Genomic DNA, 15449 nt, shown 5'->3' on the forward strand with positions numbered 1-15449 from the left:
TGCTTTGGACATGCTTCCCAAGAGCACTGGGAATGTTTTCCCCTGTGAGACACTGAGATCTGATGGACTATCAAAACAACTGGAACCAATCCATAATTGAGTTAGTGACTGTGTCTCAGCGCTATCATATTGTTATTAGAAGCTACATTCCCTGACATTCTCTCTTCCTGAAGTTCCAGCCATTAATAAATTCAGAAATTTCATGAGTTTCCATGGCTTCCCAGTGGTAGAGGGAGAGGGAAGGGAGAGCTGTAGAACATGGGAGGAAAAGACTTCAGCACACTTGTGTCACCAATGACACACCAACCTATCCATGCCACAGTGGGGATTTCAGTATATTTTGCTGCCATTTTCTTTGATTTTCTTTGATTGCCTGTTTACTACTTATTTTCAGAAATAGTAAGTTAAATGTTATTTCAATCAAGATGGCAGAAGAATTTCTTTTCTGCTAAACTGTTTGTATAATCATCAAATTAAAATATATAATAACAATAATCAGAGAACAAATATATAAACATACCATGTTCGCAGAGGGGTTTTTTTTCAAAATATATGTCATAGCTAAATATTTCTCCCATTTATTAAATGCTTGCTCCAGAAATCCTTCGATTTTATATTAACTTTTACTTCTGAATTCCTATCAGTCCTACATAAGGAAGAGTCAATTCTTCCGCTTTAGATTCAAAGAAGCAAAAAAAAAAAGTATAAAGATTTAAAGTAATATTAGAATCATGCACTTATGCATTTATTTGACATTAATGCATTTTCATATGTTCCATTTAATGGAATCTGTGCACACAGTAAATTATTGCATAATAATAATTTGATGTATCTCTTCAGTTTTCTTTTATAGTTACATTTAATATTGCTTTATTATAAAAAATGATTGCCTGTCATATTTCAAATGTTTTCTGTAAAGCAGCCAAATCCAACATTATCTCTTCTCTAGCCAACATTCACTCTGTTTTAAAGCAAAAGTCATAATTATTTAGGACTAAGTACAGGCTATGTGAATCAATCCTACTGACATTTTAGACCTGAATTTAGAAAAGCAAATTAGTACAGAGCCTAAGTGCATTGGGTTTGTATGGCCAGGTTTTGGCAGTGAGGGGAGCTACAGGGGTGGCTTTGAGAAGCTGCTATAAACCTCCTCCACCTCCATCAGAGCCAGCCCCCAGACTGACATGCCACTGGCCAAGGCTGGGCCAAGCAGAAATGGTGGCAACACCTCTAGAATAATATACTTAGGAATTTTTTGAAAAGTTATGGCACAGATGTAATTGCAGGCAGAGAAGAGTGAGAATCAGTGAGAGGAGCACCCCTGCAGACACCAAGGCCAGTGCAGAAAGAGGAGCAGGAGGCGCTCGAGGTACCAGAGCAGGGATTGCCCTGCAGCCCTTGGCGAGACCCTGGTGAGGCAGCTGTGCCTGGTGAGGCAGCTGTGCCCCTGCAGAGGGCACGGGGATGCAGAGATCACCTGCAGCCCAGCAGGGAACAGGGATGCAGAGATCACCTGCAGCCCAGCAGGGCACAGGCATGCAGAGATCACCTGCAGCCCAGCAGGGAACAGGGATGCAGAGATCACCTGCAGCCCAGGATGGGCACAGGCATGCAGAGATCACCTGCAGCCCAGGAGAGCACAGGGATGCAGAGATCACCTGCAGCCCAGCAGGGCACGGGCATGCAGAGATCACCTGCAGCCCAGCAGGGCACAGGCATGCAGAGATCACCTGCAGCCCAGCAGGGAACAGGGATGCAGAGATCACCTGCAGCCCAGGATGGGCACAGGCATGCAGAGATCACCTGCAGCCCAGGAGAGCACAGAGATGCAGAGATCACCTGCAGCCCAGGATGAGCACAGGCATGCAGAGATCACCTGCAGCCCAGCAGGGCACAGGCATGCAGAGATCACCTGCAGCCAGGAGGGCACGGGCATGCAGAGATCACCTGCAGCCCAGCAGGGCACGGGCATGCAGAGATCACCTGCAGCCCAGGAGAGCACAGGCATGCAGAGATCACCTGCAGCCCAGGGCACAGGCATGCAGAGATCACCTGCAGCCCAGCAGGGCACAGGCATGCAGAGATCACCTGCAGCCCAGGATGGGCACAGGGATGCAGAGATCACCTGCAGCCCAGGATGGGCACAGAGATGCAGAGATCACCTGCAGCCCAGGATGGGCACAGAGATGCAGAGATCACCTGCAGCCCAGGATGGGCACAGAGATGCAGAGATCACCTGCAGCCCAGCAGGGCACAGAGATGCAGAGATCACCTGCAGCCCAGCAGGGCACAGGCATGCAGAGATCACCTGCAGCCCAGGGAGGAGACCCAGAATGGAGCACAGGGGTGCTGAGAGGAGGCTCCTTTGCTGGAGCAGGCTCCTGGCTGGGACCTGCAGACCTGTGGAGAGAGGAGCCCATCCTGGAGCAGGTTTCCTGGTGAGACTTGTGACCCCATGGGGGACCCAGGCTGTCCTGGAAGGACTGCACCCCACGGCAGAGGGACCCACACTGCAGCAGTCTGGGGAGGACTGCTGCCCATGGGATGGACACACACTGGAGAAGCTCATGGGAAGTGTCTCCCGTGGAAGGGAGCCCCTGGTGGAGCAGGGGAAGGACTCCTCTCCCTGCACAGAAGCAATGTGAGATGAATTGACCACAGCCCCCCTTCCCTGTTTTCCTCCACTGCTGGGGAAGAGGTAGGGCGCAGAAGGAGGGAGGGGTGAAGGGAAGGGGTCTTGAAAGTTGAATTTTAGTTCTCATTATCTTGCTTTGATTTTTTAAGTAATAAATTAATTAATATCTCTAATTTGAGTTTTGCCCATGAGGGTATTTGGTGAGTGATCTCTCTTCTGTTCTTAACTCATGAACCTTTTATCATATTTTCCATCCCCTTTCCAGCTGCAGAGGGGAGTGACAGGGAGGCTTTGGTGGGTGCCTGACATCCAGCCAGGGTCAACCCCTGTGGAGTGTTTTTCTCCTCAATACTCCTGGCTTTGAACTATGCCCAGAACTAGTTCTGCTTAGAAGTTAAGGCTTTTTTTCTAAGTAGCTGTAAGAAAGCCATATTTTACCAACCTCTGAAAATCCTGACTTGCTTATTTTATATCCCAGAATACAGAATAGGAGTTGAAGTTCAAAAGTTTAGTTGAAATCATTTTAAAGTACATATTATCACTTTGAAAATGGAAATATAGAGAACACCTGACAAATTAATACATCTCCAGCAACTGATACTGTGAGATTTCACGGCCTATTAAACAGTCCAGGAACGTTTTCAAGACCAGTTAGCTTTTATAGGTGTTATAAAAGGTTATAGTTTCATTGTTTTATTATTAAAGAGGACCCTGAAATCTTGTCTTTCTAAAATGCTCAAATTAACAAAGCAGTTTACATTCATTAGATACACAGTTTGAAAATTGTCCAAATGCTTAGATAATTGGTTGAATCAGGTTTGAAGTTTGAACACGTTGCACGGGGCTCCCATGGGGGCTGGCAGGAATGAGGGGAAGATATGCAGAGAACAAGAAATTGCAGCTACATATTTTTACAGAGTGCAACATCGAAGCACATAATCATACTAGCAGTGTTATCCAGACTTGGATTCACCATGGAGTTTATTAGCAGAAGAAAGAAACAGTCAGGATTAGAGAACTGGGTGCTTACTCAGACTTTTCTAAGTGAAGGAAAGAATTACTTCAGGTTACAATAAAAATAATTTCTGAAAGCCAATACAAATAATATTCCTACACTGACCAAAGACACACACATAATTCTTTTAATTCTGGTGCTGTGTTATTTCACCCAGTTTTGCTCAGGTTTTATATCACCTGCTCCTAAAGCCACCCACAACTCAACTGCGTGTCAGAAAATCACATATACATTAGTAAACTGCTGTTATGAGTTCTGTCCTTTAACAAATACTTCAGTTCTACATTTTAACACCTAGCAACAATGCTGGGATGATTTGACATTCCGGAGCACAAATTTCTTCACCCTCATGAGCAGGAATGGCTGTTAAGGTTACTTAGATGACTTTTATTTGCCATCTTTTTTTTAAAAATACATTCAGTTTGCCTTTACATTGAGGGTCATATTCCTTATTTCCTTTCAATGGCAAATAGAGAAAAATTTTATTACACTGGAGGAATTTTTATTTCTCTTTAACAAGGTTTGAGAAGCTGCTAGTGCATCATATAAAAAGTTATTAAAACTAAATATTGTCCCTGCTCAGAAGCTACATTTCAGACTTGGTCATAAGCTTAAATTATCCTTTTCTTGTAATTACAGCAAGATTTAACAAAGATTTAAGAATCGCACCCCACACAATGATTAAAGCCTAGAATTAAACAAAATTAATAACAAATAGATTCTTGGCTGACAATCTATACCAAAAAATATGAAATATTAACCCAGAGAGCAACAATAGCTTAAAAATCCATAACTCTTGCATAAAATTATATAAAATTTAGTTTTATATTTATTTAAAAGCCCATTTTAAGCTTCAGGACGGAATTATTTATCCCTCAAAAGAGTTGCTTTAGTGAAAATACTAAATATAGGAATGACTTTAACAGCAACAGCGCCCTTCTTTCTTAATCTTGCTTTCACCCTCTCATCCCATCCCTGGCAGATCTGAACCAAAGATGAGTTACCAACAGATATGAATGAGATCTTGAAACAAGGACACTTTGAGGGATTTTACCCAAGAGACCAAAGCTGAATTTTTTAGTTTTGAATTGTAATTCCGTTGGAAAAAAGAAATAAATGTCTATCTTCCATTTACATTTTTTTCAGAGGACTCTTGTGGAAAATGGAAAGACAGAAACTTCCACAGACACGGAAGGGTTTGATGTGCAGCCTTGGAAGAAGCTTGGACTGATGTAAAACTAAACTACACAGACATTAAGTAGAAAAATCATTAACTTATGTTTCTGTAGTAGTAAGTAAGAGTATGCCTTAAGTAAGTAAAGAACTGTATTAATAATATGGTGAAGGGTTTATAAGGTAGGGGTACAACTGTATAGAGCAAGTTAAGAGTTTGAAGTTATAATAGAAGCACATTTGTGAACCTGTAATAGCAGCCCTTTGGATAAAAGTATCTGCAGAGCAGCAGAATTAAGTGAAGGTGATTGGTTACAAAAGCAAAATAAGCTTTGTGGCAACTGTCAATTGGATTAGAAAGTTCTATATTGTCTTTATTGCTTAGCTATAAATCGTTCTTAGCCTGACTGTGATCCCATTCCTTCATTAAAAGCAGCGATAATAACAGATTCTTGTGCTCCTTTGCCCAACTCTCGTGAGTTCTGTGTCTTATATCCAACTTGGTCAGCCTGGAACCCTCCCCCAGGAGAATTTGAATTGCACACATTACCTGTTTTCTTCTTGATCAATGAAGAACATTTCCCCTAGAAACGACATTGGCTTAGATGAGCTGAAGCTGATACGGCAGGTCAGTTCATTAGCTGTGCCATCTGATGAAAGAACAATATTTTTTCCCTCTAGGAACTGCACAGAAAAAGGGCAAGTCTTGGTTCCATCTGCCAGTTCAAGCTCAGGAAGTTTAATTCTAATCTGTGATGGCCTGTGATGAACATAGAAAGTAGGTGTTTGTGGTCACAGGGCTGCAGTAATCAAGTTAATTCATAGATTCTCACATTCACAAAACTCTTTCACAACTGAATACAGAATAACAACTTTAGTTCTCAAGTGCAAATCAAATGAAACTAATTCAAAAAATAAAATTCTTCCATCATTTAGATGCTAGTTTGTTTTCTTTGTATGTATCTGAACATTTTATGCTGGCCCACAATATCTGAACATCCAAACAAAATTTCTACTTCAATGTGCTACAAAAGGCATAAAGAGTTTTCTGCAACTTAAAACTTTCACTTGCGTTCATTAAACTGCACTGCTGCACAATTAAGTTAAAACAAGTTATAGAATAGAAATATTAAGGGTAAATTTGTGAAGATGCTGAAGATATTCAGTATGCAGCTATGTAGCTCCAGGTTTCAGCTCTGAAACAAGAACAGCAGTCAGTCCAGAACCATGTGGAATGCCTTGAGTTCCAACCACTGAGCTACGGACAACACACAAATCACTGATAAATCAGCACCACAAGGCAATAATAATTTGAAGGCAATTTAATTAATTTACAACAAAAGGAGTTTTTTGCTGTAATTCTAGTATCAAAATGATACCTTCACAAGTATAGCAAACAAATATTACTGCTCTTTACTAATCACAAACAGCAAAGCTAAATCTTAAAAACTTGAATAGTTGCCATGCTAAGTTATACTACATTATATGAAAATTACAAAATGTCTCTCTTTGAAATTCTAGTACCAGGATGAAGTGAGTGATCCACAGACAAACAAAAAAATATTGATTTCTTATTGAAATCAAGCAGCAGGATTAAAACATTTCTGCTGTCCTTTTCAATAAAACCTCACATGGAAAGAAGGAAGAAAAAACCAGCGAGAACTACAACCCCACCAACTGTTCAATCAGCTAAACCTCAAACCAGCTGAGTAGAAAAAATAAAATGACAGAAAGATTTCATGTTACCACAATGTGAAAAATTAGAAATAAGATTTAAAACCTTAGCATTTGGCTAAACACAACAAAAAAAAATCCTGGTAAGTCTCTTCTTTGAATTTTTTTGCTATCCATAGTAATTTTCTATTTCTGATATGAATTCCTAGAGTGAAGATATCAGAAGACAGACACTTCATGAACCAGGTATGTTTGAGGACAAAACATGGGCTTGTTGAATATTCAACAATATTAATTACATTAATTTTCCCTTAAATATACAGATTCTTCCGCTGAGCATAAAATTAATACTAACATTCACAAATAAATATTAATTCACTTTTTCAGAAATGAATAAAACAAAAAATTATTCAGGATTTCTGTAATAAATATACTTTGAGGTTTTTACCTTATAAAATCCTGTGGAATGATGGTGATGACTGCTTCACTTTCCACACCCAGAGGAACTGGCATCAGCATTAAAAAGGGGGGATGAAAATCTAATTTTGGTGACCTCAGTATGCCAGACAATGTTATTGTGTATCCTTCTGGATCATCATTTAGACGCAAGGTTATTTCAGATGTATATGTCCCAGGACAAGCTGTTGAAAAGGTATAAAAAAATATATATATATATATATTTTACCATAAATACAGGAATGTAAAGGAGTTATAGTAAGAGGTTTGGGGTTGGAACTTTTGCTTGCTATTATTTTTTTTTTTAATTTAGTACTGCTTACTTTCTCAAAATATAGTTTAACATAACCTAAACATTGTATGAGAACAGTATTTATTAAGAAAGCTCAGAACAGTTGCTTTAATTCACATTTTTTTAACTTGTCAGAATTTATTCTAGCTTCAATAAATGAGTTCATTGCATTAATATTCCATTATACATAATATCAATACAACAGCACACTTTTAAGAATTGCAGTCATACTTTGAATTACACTAATTGACACAGTGAATGCTGATTTTGTAAAAGAGTAACCACTGGAAGCATCTGCCAAGACAAGGAAAAGTTGGTACCTTTCAAGAGTGCAATTACACCACTTCAAAGATGTCTCCAAACCTACAGAGTGGCCAGGCAGCCTCACACAAGCCAGCAGGAGGTTCCACCCTCCACTCAGAGCATCTCCCATTCCACAGAGTCATTCAGCCTGGAGAAAATCTTGAGGATCATCAAGTCCAACTGCAACCCTAATACTGCCAAGTGCACCAAAAAAAAAGGGAAGGGATGGCCAAATATTCTTCTCCAGATGCTCTCTCCAGCACAGCTGGGCATGATCACAGCAGGGATAAAGATTTCCTTGTGCTCTGCCCCTGCTCAGGCACCTTGCTCCCTGCTGCAAGGCACTTCTCTCCAGGATGGAAAAACACTTTTTTTTTTCACTGAAACAAGGGACAAAGTACTTCCTTCTGCAGCTGTTAAACTATGAAAGTGACATTCCAAACCATGCAGTGCCATTTACCCAACCCTCAGTCATTCTCATCTGCTGAAGAGCTAGCAAAACCAGCAATTTTGAGGGCAAACTAGAAAAAAAACTACTGGATTTAGAAATAAATCTGCAATAATATGTCAAAAAGCTTAATCTTTGAATTTTTGAGAAAAAACACCTTTTACTTTGATTCTCCTCCATTAATCAGTATGGAAACACCCTCACCTAATGATTAAGAAAGCAAAAAAAAAATTGTATTTTATGTGCTTGCATGAACACATACATGTCACAGAACAAAATACATGACAGGGTCTGCTGAGATTATCTCAGTTCATTACTTCCACAGCCTGAGAAAGAGCTGTCACTGCTTACATGCAAAAAGAAAATCTAGTGTCTTCAAAGTACTTTGTCTTTTTCCCTTCCTGTAGGAGCTAATTTCCTAATGGAGGTGACAACAGAAGAGCATCATGGATATTATTATGTCACCAGAACTTACCTGTGGATCCCTTCATTTCAAACCAGCCAGCATGAAAATGCAAACTGAAAACCAGCTCCAAGGGGAATCTGCTGCCCTGTTTGCAACATCTGACTAACTCTGTGTTAAATGTAAACCAGCTTTAGGACACAATTCTGCTGAGAAGGCTAAAAGGATTCTGCCTCTAAGTTTTAATACAACAGGAACACATCTTCCTCTGGCACTCAGGCCTTTCATGAAGGAAAGGTGAGAAAGCATCAGAAAAAAAGTCATGGAGACGGATGAAGAGCCAAACAGGGTATTTCTTACAAGCTTTTAAGAAAGGATGTTCTGTACAAGCTCCTCCCATGTAGCAGCCTGTCCTACAGCTGGGCTGTAACTAAACCTATTTCTGATGTCCTCTTTTTATCCAGAAGTATGAAAAGGCAAAGTGAAAGGACATACCCAATAAATACCTTAGGGATGGAACACAGTGTAAGAAGAAAGTACAGGAGCCCATGTCAGTACCAAAGAATGTGCAATTTTCACTAACTTACATTTTTAAATATTCATATTAACCATCGTTTCAAAGTTAGGCAATAGTAGCCTTAGGCTTTTCTCACACAAACTTTCCATCTACACTTTCCACGCCAGAGAATCCCTGGCTCACCCAAAGAGCAGAACAGACAGTGCCTATCCTGCCTCACTGATCATTCTGTGTGTGGATCCACACATTTACTAACACCAAATTTCAACACAATATGTAAACCAATAAATTATTGCTTATGGCACAAACACCAGGACAATGGAATACCACGATCATTTTAAACAGACACAAAGACCAAAAAACATGAATTCTGTCATTTATTAAGATTTGTTCATTAGTTTGAAATGCCGAGGACCAGTGATTTCAGGATATTTCATGTTAAATAAATTACTTAGAAATTAATAAGAATTATGTCCTGAACTGACAGCTGAAGTCAAGAATTTCTTCTACTCCTTACACCTTTCATGACTGCTGTCAAAGCCTGGGCTGTTGTTACCATTCTGATATACCACCACTAATTTCTAGTTCAGCAGATGTGAACATTTTCCTTAGGGATATTTGATGGTACTTAAAAATTTGTCAATCTAAACCTGCCAAGGGCTAACAAAATCTTTAGAATTATATGTGAAATATTTCCTCTTCTCCATGAATATTAACTCTATAATATATTTTTCAGAGTTTATGAGAAGAAAGGAAAAACATCCTCTGCTCTTTTCACCCTCTTAGGTTTCAAGTATTTGGTTATGCAGTTCCTACATGTGTCTCCCAAAAGCACTCTTTTAATTTAGTTGCCTTGGACCTTATGATAATTCAGGTGTTATTGCATTTATATCCCTTCAGCACCAATAGGCACCATTGCACAATTTGCATATAGAGAAATACAGACTTCAAAGCAGAAAAGCCACAGACAGCTGGAACTTACAGGCATCCTACAAAATAAAAAAAAAGGAAAGGAAAAGAAAAACTCAAAAGTAAAACAACAGTTTCTCCACAGAATTTGTTAGAGGTCACAGCTATTAAATATTTTGCCGTTGCAGAAAAATAATAAAAAACAAAAGACCACACCATCAAAGTGACAAAGTTGTCATTCGTGCCCATTACACAATCATCACATCTTCCAGCACCTCTGAACTCCCAGTAAGGGAAACCAAGAGCACAAATTCCTTGTAACTTCCTTTGCTGCAGATAAGTTTTTTCATATCAAAATTAGATACAGCGAAAAATTTTTTAGATTGTTAATGTATTATACGATAAAACAGCAGAAGAGGACCATATTAATGTCTTCAGTTCTTGAAAGTCTCTATTTTTAGAGTACTTTTTTTAACAGTTAGCATGATTACCACCAACATAAGCTCTTCCATCTAATTAAACATTGCAGTTTAGTATAGCGTTTCGTACTCTATCATAACTGCTGCAGCATTTTTAAATAAATCACCCTAATGCACACTCAAAGTTCACTTTACAGATTGTTCACCCCCTCCACACATACTACAGCTTTACAGCACAAGCCTATGAAAGTGCATCGCAGCCCATGTTCATTAACTAGGCCTCCTGTGTGGGTTTTGATGTATCTAATGCTCTCTTACAAGAGAGAGTAATGATATGCACTGAAGGCACAGCATAAATAGGACGTAAATCATGGGAAAATACTTAGAACATTGAATTAAGGGTAATTGATCTTTACAGTTATTTATGATTTTCTGCAAACAAAAGATATGGGAGCACAGCAAAAATACAGATAACTTCAAATACAGTAATTTATCAGTCTTATTTATGTATATATACACATCTGCATTTATACATACAATTTATCCAGTAATTCAGAATACTGGCTTTTATTTTTATCCAGTTCTCTGCTTCACAGTCTGCAAAAAGCAACTCCAAGCAACATGTGCAATTAAATGCTGGTCTTGCATATTTACAACATTTACATAACAATACTTAATGCAGTCCTCTCAATTTATCATACAAAGTCAGGGCAAGAGTCTTATCTCTATTTTTCTTTATTTATATTAAATTGATTCCAGTGCTTAATGGAGGTTAGAGATTTCAGTGCTATGATGAAGAATAACAGCAACATCTTTCTTTAGGACAGGGATGCTCACTTGCTGACTCAGCATTAGATCCAACTGGCACAACAACTTTCCTTCCCTTTGACAATGCTGCAGCCCCAAAAGCACTGCACTGAAACTGTCAGCAGGATGGGGTTCTGGGGGCATCATCTGCATTTGCTGGTGGGATGTGTCAGCTCAAGTACAGCGTTACACCCTATCAATCTTGTATATCATTATATACTCTGAACACTTGGTTGGGAAAAAGTACAATCTTAATTTTCCTACTCTTCTATTCCTTTTCTGGAGTAATGTGGTTGATTATCATCTTCCCTTCCAAGCTTTGTTAGAAATCTATTTTACATATTTTTCTTAGGGACTGGTGACCTGACCAGTCTACACCAAAAAAAACCACAGATAAGTGATATTGAATCTTACTGAAGCAGGAAATTTCTATTCTTATCTAAAATATGGCTATTTGGAGTACATTTTAAAAGCATTCCAAGTACCTTGGAAAGCTTTAACACCTAAGTCAGTCAACCTAAATGCACCTGAAGTAGCAGCACTGAAAATTATTCCATCCCAGTCCTTGATGCTTTATGTGTGAAAAACCTGATGCTTTCTATGTGCAAAGCAGACCTTTCAAATAATGCAATGTGATTCCATACTTTTTGTTAGGTCTGCAGCTATCTTATTTTCTCAGAACCAAAAAGAAACCTTTAGATGATCAAAATAAGTACTAGTATTGATTCATCATAAAATCCCATTTAAACATCCCTATGCAAATGGCCAATCTATAGAAGAATTCATAAAGTTACTTACGAGGCCAGAAGGACACGGCAATACTGAGGGTTTCTTTTTTATTAATACATCCACTCGTCAGACTAAATCTGAAAATATCATCTTTTATATGTTTGTCTGCATCATCAAAATCAAATTTCCATGTTAAACTGTCTGTTGAGAGACTCTTCAGGACAAGGTTCTGTAAATATTTTCAGAAAAGGAGTCATGTTGAAAGAGGGAAAGCAGCAAACATTGTGATACTTTTCACATTGCTTCCCCCTAAGCATTCTTTGTGCAAACACACCAGAGCAAAAGCAAGAAGAACTCAGTTTATTGTACCTGTGGGGTGCAAAGGTGAGTATGCCTATCTGCACAGATCAGATGCTTTCCAGTCATTCACCACATTCACAAAGAGAATACTTTCTTTCCAGAATGGAAAAACTTCATTTAAGTGAGGTAAATAGATCACAGCATCACAGTGGGAGTGCTCAGACAAACAGAACAAGGACTTATTCCTGATGAAAATGAAGCACAGTAAGCACTAAATACATGGCTCACATCTAGACTTACAGGTGGAGATGCTGAAAATGGAAGAAGTTCAGAATAGATTTTTAAAACCCATTCTTTCAATTCAGTAAGATGACAGTGGAAACAAAAAATAAAATTAAATTCCTTTATCTCAGAATTACTCTCTCAGCCTTTTCCTAGCATGCCTAGCTAGACAAATGCCTTGACTTAGTACTATCATTGATTCCTGAATGCATTTGAAAAAGCATTTCAAGTGTTTTCATCATTGCCAAAAATATTTTTTCCAATTTCTAACCAAAGCCTTCTGGTATTAAAGACAATAAATTATGTTATTATACGTTTTGCATTCATACATATTATCTGTGCTGCAAATATTACATTTAGTGTCCCTTTCTCCCTATTAAGCCATAAGTCATGACAAGGAATTTTTGGGAGAGTGTCAGTTGGCACAGTCACTACCACACAAGGCACTGGGACAGCAGCTTCACTGTTTGCCCACCACGGCACAAATCAGCTGCAGCCTGGCCCCATCACTGTCTCATTTACTGGTATAGGCAGATGCAGAAGATCTTCAGAATTATACTATTGATATTTATTTCTTACACAATTCATGGTCAGTCTCTCATAGTGCCCACATTTTCATATTTTCAGAGTTAGTACAAGCCCAATTTTAAAATCTGGAAAAAAATTATAGTGATTAAAGACAAACATGAAATCAAAACCTGAACAAGATGACAATGACAATGTCATTACCTGAGAATTCATACTCCTATCAGCACTGGGATGCATGTTACTCGAATGTTCTTCAAATTTAAATTCCATTGAGGAGATCTCCATGACTGGTGGAATTGCTATTAGAAAAAAACAATTTAAAATATTTACACAGCATCATTTGACAAATATTTTCTCAAAGTGCCTTCATAAAATCATTGTTTCTGTACATGTTTAGAGAAAATGTTTCTCCCCTTTTTGATGCTCCCATACTACATACACGATTACTGTAATTTAACTTCATAGGACTCCTTAGTCACATTAAAATTATTTAAATTTTATATCTACAGAGTTATAGCACCTCGCCTTCATATCTCAAGAGCCACATGATCCTCCTTCTGCAGATGAATGCACATACATTTCTGATAGTAACCATCAGACAAGACTTGGAAGATTTTATATAAAACAGCATTTCTCTTAATTTCATAGAGCTTTAACAACAAATCATCACAGATGAAATTTTAATGCGAGAGTTTAGAAAAACAGAGGTATATGCTCCCACAGCCTCATCTTACTTCTTGGAAACAGCACAGAAATCAACCTAGCAAGCACAGAGAATCCTTTTATTAAAATCTGCATGTCTGCTCCATTCCCAGTGTTGAGCAATTCTCTTCTCCCCCCAAAAACCCCAAATAATTCCCTAATCCCATAGATCACATTATGTAAACAACAATATCATATGTCTTTCTCTAAATCATAGGCACATAAACTCTATAAAGTGATATTGCTTCAAAGCAGGAACAGAATTTGCTGGAACCCTTGCACCCACACACAACTGTGTCACTCACTAAGTCCTCAGCTCTCTCACAAACTGCCTGTACCAGGAGAACACAGCTCAACTGAAACTCTGTCAGGAAAAGGAGATTATCTACTCAAATAAAAAACTGGGACTTGGATTATTAAAATATATTTCAGCTCCCACTAGGCCATTATACTGATAGTACAGACCTTTCCTTTGACCCAGGCTTAGATTAGACTTGTGTCTTTTCCAGTTGAATTTTCTGTCACAGTTTGTTTGAGATTTTTCTCTTTCAGTTCTTTCTTACATACACATAAATACTTTAGGAGGGAAAATTCCTATAAGTATTTAAGTAAGAGACCTGCTTTCCTTCCCAAGTGCTGAAACATCTTACAAACTTTGTTTAAAAAAAAAAAAACAACAAAAACCAGATTCCTGATGGACTGAAAACACATGGACTACACTGAAGTTAAAAGACAAGGCTGACTACCCCAACATCAGGGTGATCCTTTTCTCAGGGTGAACAACCCTGAGTATAAACAGCAAGTATAAGATATTGATTTAAGTGCCAACTACACTGTCCCGTGCACTCTGAATCCAGTCAACCACAATAACTATCCCAGGAAAATAAAAAAGCAGAAAACTAATGTGCCAAAAAGCATCCAGCAGTGAGAATTAGGCATATTTGCCGAATCAAAGCTTAGAACTTTCAAGATGCATCTTACTCAGTTTTTAGCTTTTAATGTGATAATCTGAAATTATTTAATAACAGACATAATTTTTAAGTTGCCAGAATGTAATCAAATCATCAAGTTCTTTTTTTAACAGTAAAAATAATCTGGCTATTTGCCTGCACCCATATGATTATCTGAAATACGGAGTGGTCAAGAAACTTATTTAGACTTCTCTACCCCCTCCCAGACCATTAAGATTCCTAGTAAGACTTTAATTTCAATGCTCAAATTTTAATAGAGCCACACTTCATTTTTTCAACTATTTCTTAGACTTGAAAGTATTATATGTTCATTTTTCTATTATGTTACTTGGCTGATACATGCACTTTGAAGAAATTCTACACAGCAGAAATATAAATTTGTGATAAAATTTGGATAATATTGTCAATTATCCGTAAGATTTAGGGATGGCATTTATTTCACAAAGGAAGGGGAAAGTAAATAAACATTTTCTCTTCACATCACTTAAATCACTTCTGCACTAAAAATGTGTGACTTGGATTCATATTTTCACTTACTGATGTGTTTCCTAATAATCTCATAGACATATGTATATTCCCCTTTATTCTATGTGTTCTCCAATTACATGTATTTTAGAAACATTTAATATGAATTTACTTTCATGACAATATCTGAAGAAGTCTCTCTGATTTCTTTGATATTTCAAAAGATCTCAAAAGACTTAAGAGAAAAACAAAGGGAAAAAATCAAATATAGACAAATCCTAATAAATCTGAGTTGCTTTTACCCCACTTAACATATTTAATTGGCCAAGCCTTCTTAATTGCTCCCAAGAGGTTTAAACATTACAATTACACAAACATCATTCTAGAAAGACATCTGTACTTCACTCCCATCTCAAATAAC

The 15449-nt window shown here is 38.0% G+C and overlaps 1 protein-coding gene across 1 annotated transcript in view; it reads right to left on the reverse strand.

Moving 5' to 3' along the window:
- The window catches only part of CFAP47 (cilia and flagella associated protein 47), a 258402-nt gene that overhangs the window by 208989 nt on the left and 33964 nt on the right, over window positions 1-15449 (reverse strand). The window contains exons 23-26 of the mRNA XM_038154900.1: window positions 13092-13189; window positions 11850-12009; window positions 6946-7138; window positions 5374-5583 (exon numbers count right to left, since the gene is read on the reverse strand). Coding sequence (XP_038010828.1) covers window positions 5374-5583; window positions 6946-7138; window positions 11850-12009; window positions 13092-13189 — 661 coding nt within the window. The remainder of the gene's footprint in view (window positions 1-5373; window positions 5584-6945; window positions 7139-11849; window positions 12010-13091; window positions 13190-15449) is intronic.

Source organism: Motacilla alba, chromosome 1 (assembly GCF_015832195.1).
Source record: "Motacilla alba alba isolate MOTALB_02 chromosome 1, Motacilla_alba_V1.0_pri, whole genome shotgun sequence".
In the NCBI taxonomy this organism is placed as follows: domain Eukaryota; kingdom Metazoa; phylum Chordata; class Aves; order Passeriformes; family Motacillidae; genus Motacilla; species Motacilla alba.